Source organism: Ursus maritimus, unplaced genomic scaffold (genome assembly GCF_017311325.1).
Source record: "Ursus maritimus isolate PB19 unplaced genomic scaffold, ASM1731132v1 scaffold_17, whole genome shotgun sequence".
NCBI classification, from domain to species: domain Eukaryota; kingdom Metazoa; phylum Chordata; class Mammalia; order Carnivora; family Ursidae; genus Ursus; species Ursus maritimus.
The window spans coordinates 37851007-37866759 of NW_024424119.1; the positions used below are offsets into that span (position 1 = coordinate 37851007).

General features: G+C 45.1%; 1 protein-coding gene across 2 annotated transcripts in view; it reads left to right on the forward strand.

Annotated features, from left to right (window-relative positions):
* Positions 1–15753, forward strand: part of LOC103678651 (A-kinase anchor protein 2) — a 105328-nt gene that overhangs the window by 84806 nt on the left and 4769 nt on the right. The window contains exon 3 of one of the 2 annotated variants that reach the window (XM_040631693.1): positions 5677–5855. The exons of the other annotated variant lie outside the window; for it this stretch is intronic. Within the exon in view, the coding sequence (XP_040487627.1) occupies positions 5677–5855 (179 nt within the window). The remainder of the gene's footprint in view (positions 1–5676; positions 5856–15753) is intronic. 2 annotated transcript variants of the gene reach the window in all.

Here is a 15753-nt window from a genome sequence, read left to right on the forward strand (position 1 = left end):
GACTGTTCATCTTACACGGAGTACGGTGACGCGTGCACTTTTGCTTTCTTTCACGCAGTGAATAAGTGGGGAACCGGGATTTGAACCCTGGCAGTCTAGCTCCAGAGTCTGTACTCTTAAACCCCTGCAACAGATCTGCTTTTACAACCTGTTGGGTTTTTTTTCTTAAAGTATTTTGAGTATTTTCCCATGACCTTAACTATTCCTCTAAATTTGAGAGACGAAAACATGATTTGTGATAACTAAATAATACCTGATTATCTAAATAAGTCAAACTAATTTAACCATTCTCCTGTGGTCAGACATCTTGGTTGTTTCCACGTATATCGTTATACAAAAATACGATGGTAAAAATGCTTGTACATAAGCTTTGTGCCTCTACTTAATTATGAGCTGAATTTGTGGGAGCTGGTTAAGCTAACTGGTGTACACTAGAGAACAGTATTTCACAAACTGTTTTCCTTGAGCTATTAATAGGGATTTTATGAAATGAGGTTCTCTGGTTAAATGAATTTGAGAAATATTACAACCCATCCTTGAATTAGTGATTCATGGTCACAGTAGCACTAAAACTTTGGAGAAGTCCTCTGGTAAAGAAATCCATCTCATTTTATTTTTAAAGCTTTCTTTAACCTAGCGTTTAGCAATGACTCTTAGCAGCTAGTACTACCTCACAAAGCTAAGCCGATAGGACACAATTTTAGAAGGAGCTCTGGAATCGTCCCACCCAAGTGAAGCTGCTTATCTTCAAACGCCTTTAAGAGCGTAGTAAGTCTCAAATTACTCTAGATGAGTATTGACCCAAAGAGTATGAACACCTAGTTCAAAAAGATACATGTACCCCCATGCTTATTGCAACATTATTTACAAGAGCCAAACTATGGAAACAACCCAAGTGTCCGCTGATAGATGAATGAATAAGGAAGACATGGTATGAATGTGTACACACACACACACACACACACACACACGCAATGGAATATTACTCAGCCATTAAAAAAATGAAATCTTGACATGTGCAACAACATGGACGGATCTAGAAGGTATAATGCTAAGTGAAATAAGTCAGAGGAAGACAAATACCATTTGAGTTCACTCATGTGGAATTTAAAAAACAAAATGAGTGAAGGGAAAAAAGAGAGTGAGGGAAACCAAGAAACACTCTTAATTACAGAGAACAAACTGATGGTCACCAGAGGGGAGGTGGGTGGGGGGATGGATGAAATAGGTGGCGGGCAGTAAGAGGGCACTTATCATGATGAGCACTGAGTAACATACAGAATTGTTGAATCATGATATTGTACACCCGAAATGAATATAACACTGTTAATGATACTGACATTTTTTAAAAATTAAAAAATAATAACTAATAAATAAATAAAGTTACTCTAGGTGAACAAAATCATGTTTATGAAGGAAACTTGAAAATGTCTCCTACCCTCCACTGAGAATTCCCGCCTAGGTTTATTCTGTTGGTTCCTTATGTCAAATGTCATAGAACTCACATTGCACCTGCTCTCTGCTCTGTTAATGTCAGGTACCAGCTTTTGGCCAAGACCAACACAGATGTTACCCGAGGTCTTCGTGACGCTTTCTGTTCCTGCTGTTTCGCAGGGACAGGTGTCCTTCAAGAGAGCTAGTTTGTAGAGTATGCTGTCCAGATGAGGAGCTAGACAGCAGGATGTTTGTCATTGAAAACAGAGGCCCCTTTCAGCGACCATCAGCTAGTCAGTCATTCACTAAGTGAATAAACACATGAGAGCAAGTTTTGGTGGACAAATTGGGGATGGGACATGTTGGCGCTGGGAAGTGCTGTGTAAGATGTGCGCCAGTGAGCACCAAAGGTAACCATCCCTGTTCTGGAATTGTAATGGGGTATGTTCTCTGGGCCAAGGAATTTCAAGGAGCCTTACAGGGCCATGGACAAAGGGGAGACAGACTTCGCATTACATTCATGTGATGATCTCCGAGACCCCAACAGTGGTGGTGTGTGCAGTGTCCATCGCTGGGGGAAGACAATTAGAAGTTTCTTCACCATCCTCATCGAGAGGACTGTTGGCTTCAATCTTGGGCCTTCTGAGGAAGATGTTGAGTATGGAGCAGATGCCCCTCCGGCTATTTGGCAATCTGTGTGATTCCTGAGATGGCACAGTGCATAGTTTGAACCATACTGGGGGGCAGGATGGTTGGAGATCACAGGGCACAGCAGAGAAGCCCAGCCAAGCTGACTTGCCCTAATCCCAACCGGACTGCTGGCCAGAAGTCCAGGGATGGGTCGTGGTGTCTCCTTTCTCTGGGGACTCATGACAGCTTCTCTTGAGGCTCTGACGTGGGGTTGGTTAATCTGAAAGCTGTTCTCTGGAAGACCTGTCAACCTCTTCTTTGGAAGTGGCAGTTCCAGACCTGCTCAGCCAGTCTTTCTTACCTACTACTCATGTGACCTCTAGTGGCTAGAACTGGTAAAACTTGCTCTAGGGATGGGTAGTTTTGCTGGAATATCCAGAATAAGCTGGAAAATGTCTTTTAATGTTCAATACTTGACTATGTCTCTATATTAACCCTTCGCTCTCATTATGATTCTCTTTCAGCATACATCCCATCATCTAATTTAGCCACAATCAATACAATTTGTGTTCCAGACCAGCCCCAACTCTGATTGTTACTCTAGCTAATGTTAACTTGGGCTGGCATTAGTCTCTGAGTCTCTGTGGTCTAAACCATTCACAGATGTCATGGCATCGCCCTGACTACATCCCAGGGTTGTTGTAAGGATCAAAGGACATGAAGCCTATAAATAAAATGCCACATAAATGTGCTTGCTATTACTACAAAGTCATTAAGTCTGTGATTCTGTAGACCAAGATTGCTTTATTTCGTGGCCTTGGTGAAAACATTTAAACTCTCCTCAGATTCTTTACTGGGACTTTTGTTCCAATCCACAAGCATTTAACAAGTGGCTGCTACGTATATGTCATAATGTACTTACTGGTTCATTCAGCAAACATGAGCTCCTGCCTTCTGCCACATACCCAGTGGGTGCTGGGATCCAGCAATGACCAGGACAGACAAGGTCCTGCTTTAATGGAGTTTACATTCAGATGAGTTCAAGGATTCATAATGGTTGAAATCATCCCTATCCTGACATTATAGTTTAACTGAGAAGAGAAGTTTAAAAAATCAGGTATGATACAAGTCAATATGTGAAAAGGCTTTCATGGAAGTATAAACAAAGTGCCGTGATCCAGGGGTCCTACTGTGGTATGTGTGGAAGGGTGAAGTTAGAACAGTGAATATGGATTCTGCTTTCTAGAAGGTTAATACTGGAGAGATGACTGCTGGGAAATTATATGGACACCCGTGAAGTCAGTTGGAAAATGATCAACCTGGCAATTTGGTGTTTAGTTCTAGTTCTAGAAGAGTTGCAAAAATCTTATGCCGAATATGCCCTTGAAATCACTCACTCTCACTTGGTAGACATATTGTTCTTTGAGATTACAAATACATAGTAACTAGATTCATTGGATGATCACTGTTTTAAATACCATACAAATATTAACTTAGTCCTTATATCAACTGTGTGAGGTAGGTACCTCTAAGCATCATACCCATTTTACAGACGAGGACACTGAGATAGAGAAACAGTAAGTAACTTGCCCAAGATAACGGCTGTTAAGTAGTGGATTCAAACCCAAGTGGCTGGCTCCGGAGCTGCATGCTCACCTCTATGCTGTATAATTTCTCAAGGCTTCATTTAAAAAGTCAATGGGAATTTTTAGAGACACATACTAAGCATTCAGGGGTGATACTACCTAAGGTCTAGGGTTGTTTTAAAATATTTCAGTATGAAAAGAGGAAGGAAGGATAGATGACCAAAGCATGGTAAAATGTTGCTAACTATTTAATATAGTCGATGGATCCATAGGTATCATGATAGCATTCCTTTTCCATAATAAAAAATCAAATCCATTGCTAGTGAATTTGAGAACTTTGAAATATTTATTGCCTTACTGTCCATATCAAAAGACTTTTTACTAGTGATCTGGGTAATTTAGGTCAAGGCGATGATTTTCACTAAGTTATGATGGAATGATAGGTCTGTAGATAGAGTGCTCTGTGTATTAAAAACGACTTTACACCTAATTTGCCAAATATGATGGCCATATGCCGTATAATGGCCAATAAAGATTGATCCTCTTGCCAACAATAATTGACACAATAACAGAACGTTTGAGTTAGAAGGGACCTCAAAGACAGCTTCTCCCCAAATTCTGTTTTTATAACTAGGAATGTTGAAGCTTGGAGATCTTTAATGATCAGCCCAAGATAAGAGTGGGAACGTGAAATGGTTGTCTACGGTCAACATAGTTCTAGTGAATGGATGTGCAAGAATTAAAACCTGGGTTTTCTGAACTCTAGGGGGTGGGGAGGGTGTCCAACCCCCCTCAAAAGGAGCTATGTCCAGAAAAGGGCTGTAGCAGCCCACATGGAGACATGGTCCCCAGGCTTCACTTGTAACTATGGTTACAGCAGGCAGTTGCCAACTTAGAAGTCTAGGGAGGAAGAGTAAGAAACATGAACCACCTTCCACTTAGGAATAAAAGGGGTCAAATGGATCTGTCTCCTCCCCTGGTGGTTTCCAAACTTTTAGGCTCGAATGTCCCTATTTATTCTGTGTGTTTCCTCCATATTCCTTGTTTACACACCCTAGCTGTGTCTCCCACAATGGGCATAGTTGGAAAAATCATGGCTGTTGCACCTGAAGATACTTCTCAGAGGCATATTTGGGGCTCTGGCAATGAAACCCACCCCGTGATGGGCCAGAAGTCAGGGCCAGGCATTTCCCAAGAGGGAAGGATGCAGACAGTCTTAATGAAAGTGTCTGGATTCCTCACGGCGTCACAGTTGACCTGATCTCCTTCTCCTGAGAATTCTTGTAGGGCACTTCAGAAAGCTAAAATCTCACCTTTCCCAAGACTGGCGTATGCCTTTCTACAACACCCAACCTGCCTTTGTTGGTGTTTCTATCCTAGGGTCTGAGAGTCTCAACCCATATGCTCTCAGGACCCTGGCAGGTAAGGTCAGGAATGAAGCTGGCCAGTGTAAGACTGGGGTGACCTGGGACGAACAAGCCTGGTTTTCATTCAAATGTTTTGTAGTCCTGTGCTGTCCATGCAGAAAGGCTGGGCAGGCCAGCTGCCCATGGTGGCTTCTGATATAAGGGAAGAACCTGGCAAGGAAAGCAAGAAACCTAGAACCATCACCAGCACCCTGGGACCTCAGCACAGCGTCCCCTTTGCAGAGCCTGTTTTCCTCAACGGTAAAACGTGGGTTTGTAAGGCTTGGCAGCTCCGCCACCTCTGACAGTAGAATTCTGTTATCTGTGATAGAGGACACATCCCCAAAATAACCGGAGCCAGTGACTGTCTGACATACATTTCCAAAGTGCCTGAGGGCCTCCTTGGTGTGACTGACTTTGTAGCACTGGTGTCCTTGAGGTCTTTGTCGGATTGGTTTGTGACATCATCTTCAACCTTTGGTCCTTGCAGGACGGTGACCAGTACTTAACTACCTTTCTGGTACCGCTCTCTGTCAGAGGTTGCTTTTTGCCAGTGTTCTTTCTGGAAGCGGTCATGAGCAGACGAGCTTAGAAAGGGTGTTCTCTTCGTGTTGTTTCAGGGAAAATAGAGAAAGTCAAACCTCCTCCATCCCCCTCACCTGAAGGCCCCAGCTCGCAGCCTGACTTAGCCCCCGAAGAGGCTGCCGGATCCCAGCGGCCCAAGAATCTGATGCAGACCCTCATGGAAGACTATGAGACCCACAAATCTAAAAGGCGTGAGAGAATGGATGATAGTAGTGTAAGTTTTTCCTCCTTTCCTCTTTCACTTCTCTGAGGGTGAACGTCCGCGTGGTGCACGGTTATCCCCGTTCAGGCATGGGTGTGTATGCCGTTGTCTGGCCAGCGTCCTGGCCCTGAAACCAGTTCTTAAATGTGTCTGTTTAATGTACCTGGAGTTGGGTTTGGGTGTTTTGCCTTGTTTCTCAAAAATGTGGATCATGCAAGGAGTGGATCCTTTTGCTGCCAAGTGCAGCTGGAACCCACAGGCGAGGCTGGGGCAGGGGATGTTTGGTGTGTAGAAAAAACCACATAAGGACAACACAGGTGGAAGGACACAAGCACCCTGAAACTATCTCCAGGCACCAGGGAGCTGATTGCTATCATCACTGGCCTGCCCAATAGACGTTTTCTTTTTCTAGAGAACTCTGACGATGCCATCCCTTTACTGTCTACTCTGAGCAATCCCCATAGATGTGACACAGTGTGCAGAAGGCTGAATGTGTGTGGGGCTATTATCAAGCGTGTGCGTACAGTTTGGCAGGAAAGAGCCATTTCAGATGACAGTTAGAAACCACAGGGCTACCCTGCTACCCTCAGTTCTCAAGACCTTTGCACATGACATTCACATGAGCCATGTGAAAGAAGTCATCTGCTCTGGAGTTTCTTTCTCCAGTCAGAGACATAAGGGCCCTTGTTTCACACAGTCTCCACAGCCAGGAGCCCGGGGACCAGCCTCGGGGGCCCATGCCAACTTCCTGGGAGTCTGGTGGCCTCAGTCTCGTACCATTTATTGAGGTGGTCATCCCCCATCCCCACCCGGTTTCACCTAGATCACAAATAGCTTGGGTCCATGGAAGACCCTGCCCAGTTTACACGGACAGTGCTGGTTTATTCCTGTGGTCCTGGTGTAATTTTTAACAGCATCCCCTTTCACTTTTAAAAAGTGCCCCAGTTTGGATGAGAAATTATTGGGTCATCACCTTAAACTTGAATGCTACGGACTCACAGTAGGAATCCCATGCCTGCTTACTGCCTCTCGTATCCTGGTTGGCTAAGTTCAAAGGTTTCTGGACTTCAAGCCAGATACTGAATGATGCTTTTCAAATATGTAGTGATAAAGAAAGCGGACACATCTATAGCAGTCTGCTGACTCGCTTGGGTCCCCCAGGCTCTCCCTTGGGTTTACACCGAAGCTGCCTGGAACACTGACTCAGCTAGTCTGTTCGGCTGGAGCATTTGGGGGCCATTCCCGCTACAGCACGGTGGGTGGGGCCTGGCCCTTGGTAGCTGCTGCTGGGGTTCCTTCCCCAAGCCCGCAGGACTTCTGCCCATGAAGTCACCTTAACCAGCACTTCTTTACAGCCCCACTGGGAATACAGACTTTACCTTTAAGGTATTTTCCGGAGCCTGTGCTTTTGAAGCTTCGTGCTGTAAGTGGCTTGTTTCTTTTCTCCCAGTGAGTCCACACCGTATCTCAGCAGCTGTGGTGGCAGTTAGCTGAGGAGACCCCTTGCATCCTGGCATGGAAGGGGAAAAGCGAATAGAACCACTCTGCATGTGACCCATGCACGTGTTTTCTCAGCACAGTCTGCCCCTCTCTCGTGTGTGCCTTTTGTGTCGAAATGCTGATGTTAGAGGCAAACACTACCCAGCGAAGTGAAGAGGCTGCCGCCACTCATTCACAGACGGAGGCTGGGAGGCACCTTCGTGCAAACTCAGGACGCAACCAGATTGGATTGCCCCTTGGCATTCGGGAAGCTACTTGGGATCAACATTTCAGCATACAGATTACCCGTCACTTACTCAACCAAGTGGCAGCCTCCCGTCTCTCTTGTTCTCAAGTAAAGAAACATTTCGCATAAGGAAGAAACCTATTAACTAATCAGGCTGTTAATATCCCCAGAGCTTGGATTCAAAATCAGGTGTTTTGCACTGTTCTTTTTTTTTTTTAAGATTTTTTTTTTTTTTTAATTTATTTGACAGAGAGAGACAGCCAGCGAGAGAGGGAACACAGCAGGGGGAGTGGGAGAGGAAGAAGCAGGCTCCCAGCGGAGGAGCCTGACGTGGGGCTCGATCGCATAACGTCGGGATCACGCCCTGAGCCGAAGGCAGACGGTTAATGACTGCGCCACCCAGGCGCCCCTGCGCTGTTCTTGATATGACAAGAGAACTAAGTTTGTTGCTGGAGGAAACTCTTAGAAACAGAGCAAAATCTATCCAATCCACTATATCAGACTCTTTTAAGAGGCCCAAAACTTCAAAAACCTCCTCGGCTTGCCTCTAAAGCAAATAGGTGACCATCAGCCAAACTTGAATTTAGAGGCACCTGCTCCCTCATCCCTAGACCTTTTATTTTTTCTTTATTTTTTTAAGGTTTTATTTATTTGACAGAGAGACAGCCCACAAGGGAGGGAACACAGCAGGGGGAGTGGGAGAGGAAGAAGCAGGCTCCCAGCGGAGGAGCCTGATGTGGGGCTTGATTCCAGGACTCCGGGATCATGCCCTGAGCTGAAGGCAGACGCTTAATGACTGAGCCACCCAGGCGCCCCATCCCTAGACCTTTTAATTCAGGGGATCCTTGCTACTGTATCTACATCAGTCACTGGAGAACGTAGTGAAGTTTCCCTGTAGGAATGAACAAACCTTCATTTGTTTTCCTAGCTGATCCTGGCCCCTTCTTAAATTGTCTCTTCTTCCTGAAGGATAATCATAGGGAGCCAATGGATTGCTTGATGGTTGACTGTGTACCTGGCTTCCTTGCCCCCGAAGCTGGTAGTTCTATTTCCCGGTGCCGTTCACATATGCTATTCTGAGGGTGAAATGTGGCTGCTTAGCTCCTCCACCCTCTAGAAGGCTCACATGGCTCACCTGAGTCCGGGGTCACCTGACACATCCACCTGCCAGTTTTCTTTCCCGTAAGTCACTTGGCAGCACTATAAGTCCCTCACACACGATCAGGACCAAACCTTGTGTTTGCTCGTAGGAAGCAGTGAGTTCTTTCTGACTGGAATGAAGAGTTCTTACTTGCTTGCTAAGGAGAAGACCTACAAACAAAACGGGGCAGTTGGGACGTATGTGCAGTGATACAGTAGACACATGGCCGTATTGAGCATGAAGGATGGAAGAGAGAGAAGACAGAGGAGCCAAGGGGAGCTACGCCTATAGTTTCCAGGAGGAGCTTTTGCCAACCCCCGAGAAAAACATCACTGCCATTCCAAACAGATTCAGTTTCCCCGCCCTGGAGTAGCGGTGGTCCCTGGAGTCTCCCCAGCGCATTTCCAGCTTAAATATTCCCACTTTATAAAAAAAACTGTAGGCAGGACCGGAAGGAGGCCGCTGGCTCCTGGATCCGCCGCCAGGGCATGGTGTGGGGGGAGTGGCAGTATTCAGTGACCTATTCACGTGCCTGAGCTGCCCCTCTCTCCTGCTGGAAACAAGGTGATAGCTCAGAGAATGACAGAAGATGGGAAATTAAATCCGGACTGTCTTTTGGATAGTTACCCACAAGTCACTGCATTGGGGATCTTAAGTCACCTGCGGACGTTCTACTCCTTTCACAGTTGGTGAAAAAGTCAATACCAAGGAACTGGAAAAAGTCCCTTTTCTTGAGAAGTGATCCCCAAATGGCCATCCTTATTACCAGCTCAGACTTTGAGCAGAGGCCACCCGCGTGCCACATCCTTGCTCTGTGTGAAGTGGTCACCGAGTGTCTCCATGCTCAAGGCTTCAGCCAGGCCCCACTGACTAAGGGACCCCTCGGCGAATTTGGGGGGTAGGGAGATTGCCATCTCCACCCTCCCCCCCTTTCCCCCCTTCCCCTGGCTGTTTACCAGCCCTCACAGGACCCTTGTCAGAATTAGAAAAAGGCACCTTTTTTCAGCTGCCCGATGCCCCACTGCCCCTGCCACGCTGTGAGGGGACTGGGGGGACCCCATTCAACCCTGTCCACCCCCTCCACCTGCTGCTTCTGTGCCGTGCATGCAACACACAGCCAGATGCAACAGTCCTGTTCCTGCTGCGGGTTTCTCTTATCTAGAAATGTTTTCTTATGTGGAAGTGTCTCCTTATCTGGGCCTGATGCCATCCCTGGTCCATCATGTAACACACGATGGGCTGATGAATCAGTGTCCTAAAAGGTTCCTTGATGCCTTGTAAAGGAAGGGTATTGAGGCAAAAGTGCGTTTCTGGCCAGTTGTTCCCTGAGCCTCAGAAGATGCTGGGTTCTTGAGTCAGTGACGCTCTTGAACAGGCTGGTGGGTGTGCTTTCCCTGTCTCGCGGAAGAGATGCCGGCCCACATCCGAATTACAGCCTCCTCTAGGCGTTCAGCCCCAGCCCCGCTTCTAGCATAGGGTCTACTCTTGGTGGGTTTTCTACTCTCTCTTACCCCAAAAATAGTCACTGAGAAGTCTTTCAGTCATCGCTGCCTGTCTTGGAATAAGAGAAGGCCTCCCCTGTTCTCCTGGGTTAAGTCAAAGCTGGGGGCTAGCATTTACTGCTTTTCTAAGAATTCCTCACACACATTCCCCCCCAAACTAAGAAACCCCAGGGTCCTTACTCTCGGTGAGTGGATGAGGGAGGCCGACACCACAGGCTCCATGGGAAGCTTATAGCCACAATCGAGGATGTTTCGTGCTGCCCAGATTTTTCCTAGCTGCTGATACCCTGTGGGAGTACAAAGAGAATTCTTCAGACCCCAGTCATCAGCCTGGTCATTACAGAACTGTAGTTTTAGCGCTACACGTTAGAAGCAGTTAATGACCACAGACCTATGACCCCGCCTACCCAGTCCATGGATGCCAGTGGCAAGACCGGGAAATGCTTCCAATGTCCTGAGCTGTGTAAACGCAAGGTCATTACCATTACCATAATTCCGGAGGGGGCGGCCCAAAGTCCATTCTTCTGTGCCATTTCCCCTAGCTGCCCATTTTGTTCTGAGCATTTCTTGCAGAGACTTTTAGTTTCCTACGGGAACTAAAGGGTCGTTTTAGTTCCTACATGGTCACCCTACTGTCAGGAACTTATCACGGCCCCCAAAACAGTGACAAGGACGGCTGTGTGCCCTCCCTAGGCAGTGCCATCCACAGCTCGGCTTCTCAGAACCTGCCCCCACAAACCTTGCATCCAAATCATGTCCTGCCTGTGCTTAGGACCCTCTTTTTGTGGGACAGTGGGCTACAAGACTGATGTGGGGCTCAATGGAACTACAGGAAGAGAAGAGGCTGGCTGGCTAGATTCTAGCAAATCCAAAATGGCCATCAGAGACCTTGCTGGTGGGCAGCTGGTTGCATACAGGGGATGGGAAGACTCTTGTTAATTCAAAGCACAGAGAATGGAAGCAACGAATCTTGAATTAACAAAGTATGGCTTATCTGATATTTTTATTAATGAATAGCAGGGTATCTACGTGCTCCAAAAGATACAGATTTTTAAATAAACTAATATCAGATGAAGCGAGTCTGGCGTGGGTGTGTGGTCTCCCAATGTTACTTCCCCTCCCGCCCACCCCCAGCGTGGTGCCGGTTTCCTGCTGGGGGGTGTTGTGCGAGTGTGTCTCTGCTGTGTACTAACCCTGCTCTTTTCCCTCTCTGCCAGTACACCTCTAAGTTACTGTCTTGCAAGGTGACTTCCGAGGTACTTTTCCACTTGTTTGTCTTGGTGTTCCTGCATGCCTGGCCCAGGTGCATGCTCTTGTGGCTTTGCCATTTCCTGATGTGTTCAAGGAGGCAGGCAAGGAAGCAGCTCGTCTCTGTGTTTCTTTCTTCCAGCCTTTTTGGAACTGGGGACTTCCTGGAAATGTTGGGGTACATGCAACAGGGCTCCCCGCTGCTGTGCTTTGCTGTGCTGTGTGGTGGGGCTGGAGAAGACCTTGCCCTGCTCATGGATCTGGAAAGTGTTCACATTCAAGTTTCTTCAGGCACTGATAGCAAAGATACTCTGGTTCTGGTTAGAAAACAGTACAGCTCAAGAGGACTGAGCCGTTGATTCTGACCAGTCCTTTGTTTCCCAATAACACAGATCCGGAGAGCTCCACTCCATAGCTTCAGAAGAAGTTGTTCAAAAGTGAACCATCCCACTGCCCATTCCCCTCCCCGCCCCCATCTTTAAACCTGTTTTTTGTTTGGATTTTTTGTTGTTGGGTTTTTTTTGGAAGCTCCTTAATTTAAGCATTGAATTTCCCAAAGTCTCCTCCTTTCTTCTACAATTTCCTTATACACAGATTTCACAATTATCTGTGCTATGAAAAGGCACAGTGTTTTTTCATTTTCCCCTGATTTTTAAATATTTTTCCTTTTATTCTCCCATGGGAAAACACAATGTTTTTAAATTTTTTCTTTAGCATTTTAGTATTTTTTAAAAGAATTATTTCAAATATACAGAACTGTCAGGAGAATCATTCATTCATTCAGTTAACAATTTATTGAGGACCTAATATACACGCTAGGCACTCTTTGAGGTTCCAGAAATAGAGCAGTAGACAAAACAAAGTCCCCAATATCATGGAGTTGGCATTCAAATGTTCCAATAATAAGAGATAATAAAACAATAAAGCCCACCCATCCAGCTTTGACCATTCTTATCATTTCATAATGTTTGCTTAATATTTTAAAATTATTAATATTGACAACAGATATTAATATCAACAATATTAATTTTGCAAATACCATTCAAGCCCCCTTGTTACTTCTCCCCAGTCCCCATTTCTCTCTTTCCTGAGAGGTAACTTTTCTTAAGTTTGCTGTTAATCATTTCTGTGCATGTTTTTATATTTATATTTCCTATGTTTGTCTACATGGATAACATCTTGGTGTTGCATGCCTTAAAACTTTCTAGAAACAATATCATGTTGTAACATCCTCTGCTCCTTACTTTATTCTGTCTACATTGTTTTTGAATGTGTCCATGTTGTAACTGATGGCCCCAGCTCATTCATCATAACTGCTGTATCGTATCCCACTGAATGAATTTATCACTGTTTATTTATCCTCCTATTGAGGGAAGTGTTGGTTGTTTCTCTTCATTTGTTTCCTTTTTTGCAATTACAAACAACGCTTCAGTGAGTGTTATGATATGTATCTCTTTGCATAACCTCTGGAAGAATTTCTCTCTATATCTAGGAGGGGAAGTACTGGTTAGAGGGCTGTTACATCCTCGCATTCATTACATACTGCAAATTATTCTTCAGAATGGTTGTGCTAACTTACAGCACAATATGTTTTTAAAAATCTCCCTCTCTTGCAAAATAATTAGTACCAGAGATGGGAGCTGTTGATTATCAGTAACTTTCTTTCAAAAGATAAGAGTATTCTTTCATAAGATATAAAAGGAGTAATGAAATATAAAAGATATATCATTCCATGTACCCTCCTCAGTGACTAATTGTGGTTCTCATCTAGGCAATGGCAGTAGAAGAATTAGGCCCTAGGCCTTATTCCCTTTGAATTCACATAATTAAGAATAATGAAAATTCAGTCAAATATGTCCAAGGAAGATAAAACTGGGCCCGGTCTATCTTCAATTAAAGAGGACTTAGGAAGACAAAATATTAATGTAGATGGAGTGACTGACATTACTGAACCCCTCTACCTTCTGTTACCCAGCCCCCAAATAGAATTGTCTGTTGATTTCTATGCAAAGATGAGTGATTTGCTTGAATTCCCCAAGCACAAGAGAGAGAAAATTAATATTAGAGGGTTGTTCAAAGAGAATAGATTTTTTTCCCCTCCCACTAGACCTAAATCTGAATTTGGGAAAATGATAAGACCTTAAATCAGATTTTTCTATTATTATTTTTATTTATTTATTTATTTTTAATTTTATTTTTTTTATGTTTTCCCCTCTCCATTCCTATAGAGAGTATTATCGCTCTTTCTGTTGCTTCCTCCAGCAGACTCCTTATGGGCACTGGGCTGCAGTGTAGCACGGTGGCCTGAGGCATCAGCTCCACACCCAAAATTCTGGGTGCAAACCTCAGCTCTCCCCCCACCCCCAAGCTGCGTAACATTGGTCGACTTAACCTCCCCGTGCTTCAGTTTCTTCCTATGGGAAATGTGAGTAATAATAGTATGTATCCCGTAGAACAGTCGTGAGGATCAAAACAGTAAGTGGTTCATAGTATGTGTGATGTGGTTACTATTACTAGAGCCCTGAAGGCAAGCGCTTTTTTTTTTTTGCCCAGAAAAGAAAGGAATGGACTTTAGGAAGTAAAGTTAATATGCAGGAACTAAAGTATCAAAGCTCTAGATTTGCTCGAGATTTATAGACACACACACACACACACACACACACACACAGTACTGAAATCTGAATTAATTATGGAACAGGTGCTCATGTAGATACCTTCTCCAAGAGCTTGGCCTTTGACTCTTCAAAAGGCCATTGTAGGATGCCTTCACCCCTGAGCTAGTCCTAGACCAGAAGCCTTGTACTACCCAGAGCCAGTGCTCCTTGTAAAAATGCCTTATGTCTGAATACGATTTCATCGTTTACAAATCCCCTTCAAATAATGATGGAAATCATTATTGTCTGAAAACTTGCAGAGCACTGGGAGCTATGCTGTACGTACATTGCCTCATCTATTCCTCAGGCCAGCTGACTGGGAGTTTTATGACTCCCATTTCACACATAAGACAACTGAGGCCCAGGGGTAAGGGACTTTTCTAAGGTCACACAGTCACTAGGATTTAAATCTAGACTTGCCTGGACTTCAGAGTCAGCACTGTCTCTGGAGAAAGCCTGCGACCCGGGGCAGGTGCTGTCTCCATCTTGGCAGATGAAAGTAAGTTGAGACATGAGACGCCATGAACAACACCGTGTTCCAGACGGAACTGGAAAGAATGTCAGGACTTCCTGTTCCAGTCTAGTGCCGTTTCTCAGTACCATGTTACCACGCACTGACCTTCTAGACGAATCCTCCACTTAACCATACCAGACTTAGAAGCATTCTTTGCCCCTACTGGTTCCTTATTCTTAGATATTGAATAAGTGACCACGGTTTGCTTACCCACATGACACTATGACACGGCTTCTGTGCTTAATGATGAACATTCATTTAAGAGACATGGCTGAGTGCATCCTCCATGTTAGGTCCAGCTAGCCCCGCTGGGGGAACTGGGGAAGGCTTCCCAGAGGAAAGCACACGGATGGTCTGGGAAGTCCATCCATTTGTCAAAGGTCAAAGAAGCAGGTTGAGATGGACCCCCAGACCGTGCATCTACCCGGAACGTGCCTGTGCCTTGGTTCCCAATACTGCCTGCAACCTGCATCTCCTTGCTTCTCTGGAGCTGCTCGCATCTCCGTCCCTTGCCAAAATGATTGTTCTTAGAATAAGCAAAGCCTTCACTGCAGTTTGGATCATCAGTCAGTGTTGGCTCTGCTAGACTTTTCTTTAATATCAGAACTTGCACGTCCTAAGCGAATGCCACTATAATTTAATTGGTTGGCATGCGTGGGCTTGCTTGTGGTGCAGTGTCATGGAATTGAGCCATTTCTCCTATGTCGGCAACCTGAATGTCATCTATCTGGATCTCATCTCGATCAAACCAAAGCTGGAATAGACCGGCTGAAGTTTTCCCTCTGCAGTCCACAGACTATTCTAGTGAACTGGAGGGAGGGAGGCCTTACCCCTACGGTGGTGAGCCTACCTGTCCTTGATATTGTCACCTTGCATTTCATTTATTGGCACTGGGGCCCTGATGTTGCATCATCATGCTCAGATTGCTTTTTATTGGGCTGGGAAGCTATTTTTCTTTCCACTTAGTTTCTCTTAGTTTAGTTATACCAAAGTAGACCTTTATGATATAACTATGATCATAGCTTATGTATGCCCACAAAGCTTGATGGATTGAATCCCACACTGGTCCAGTTGTTTGGGATTATTTTCTTGTTTACAAAGAGACTAAGACAGTCAATAGCTGTC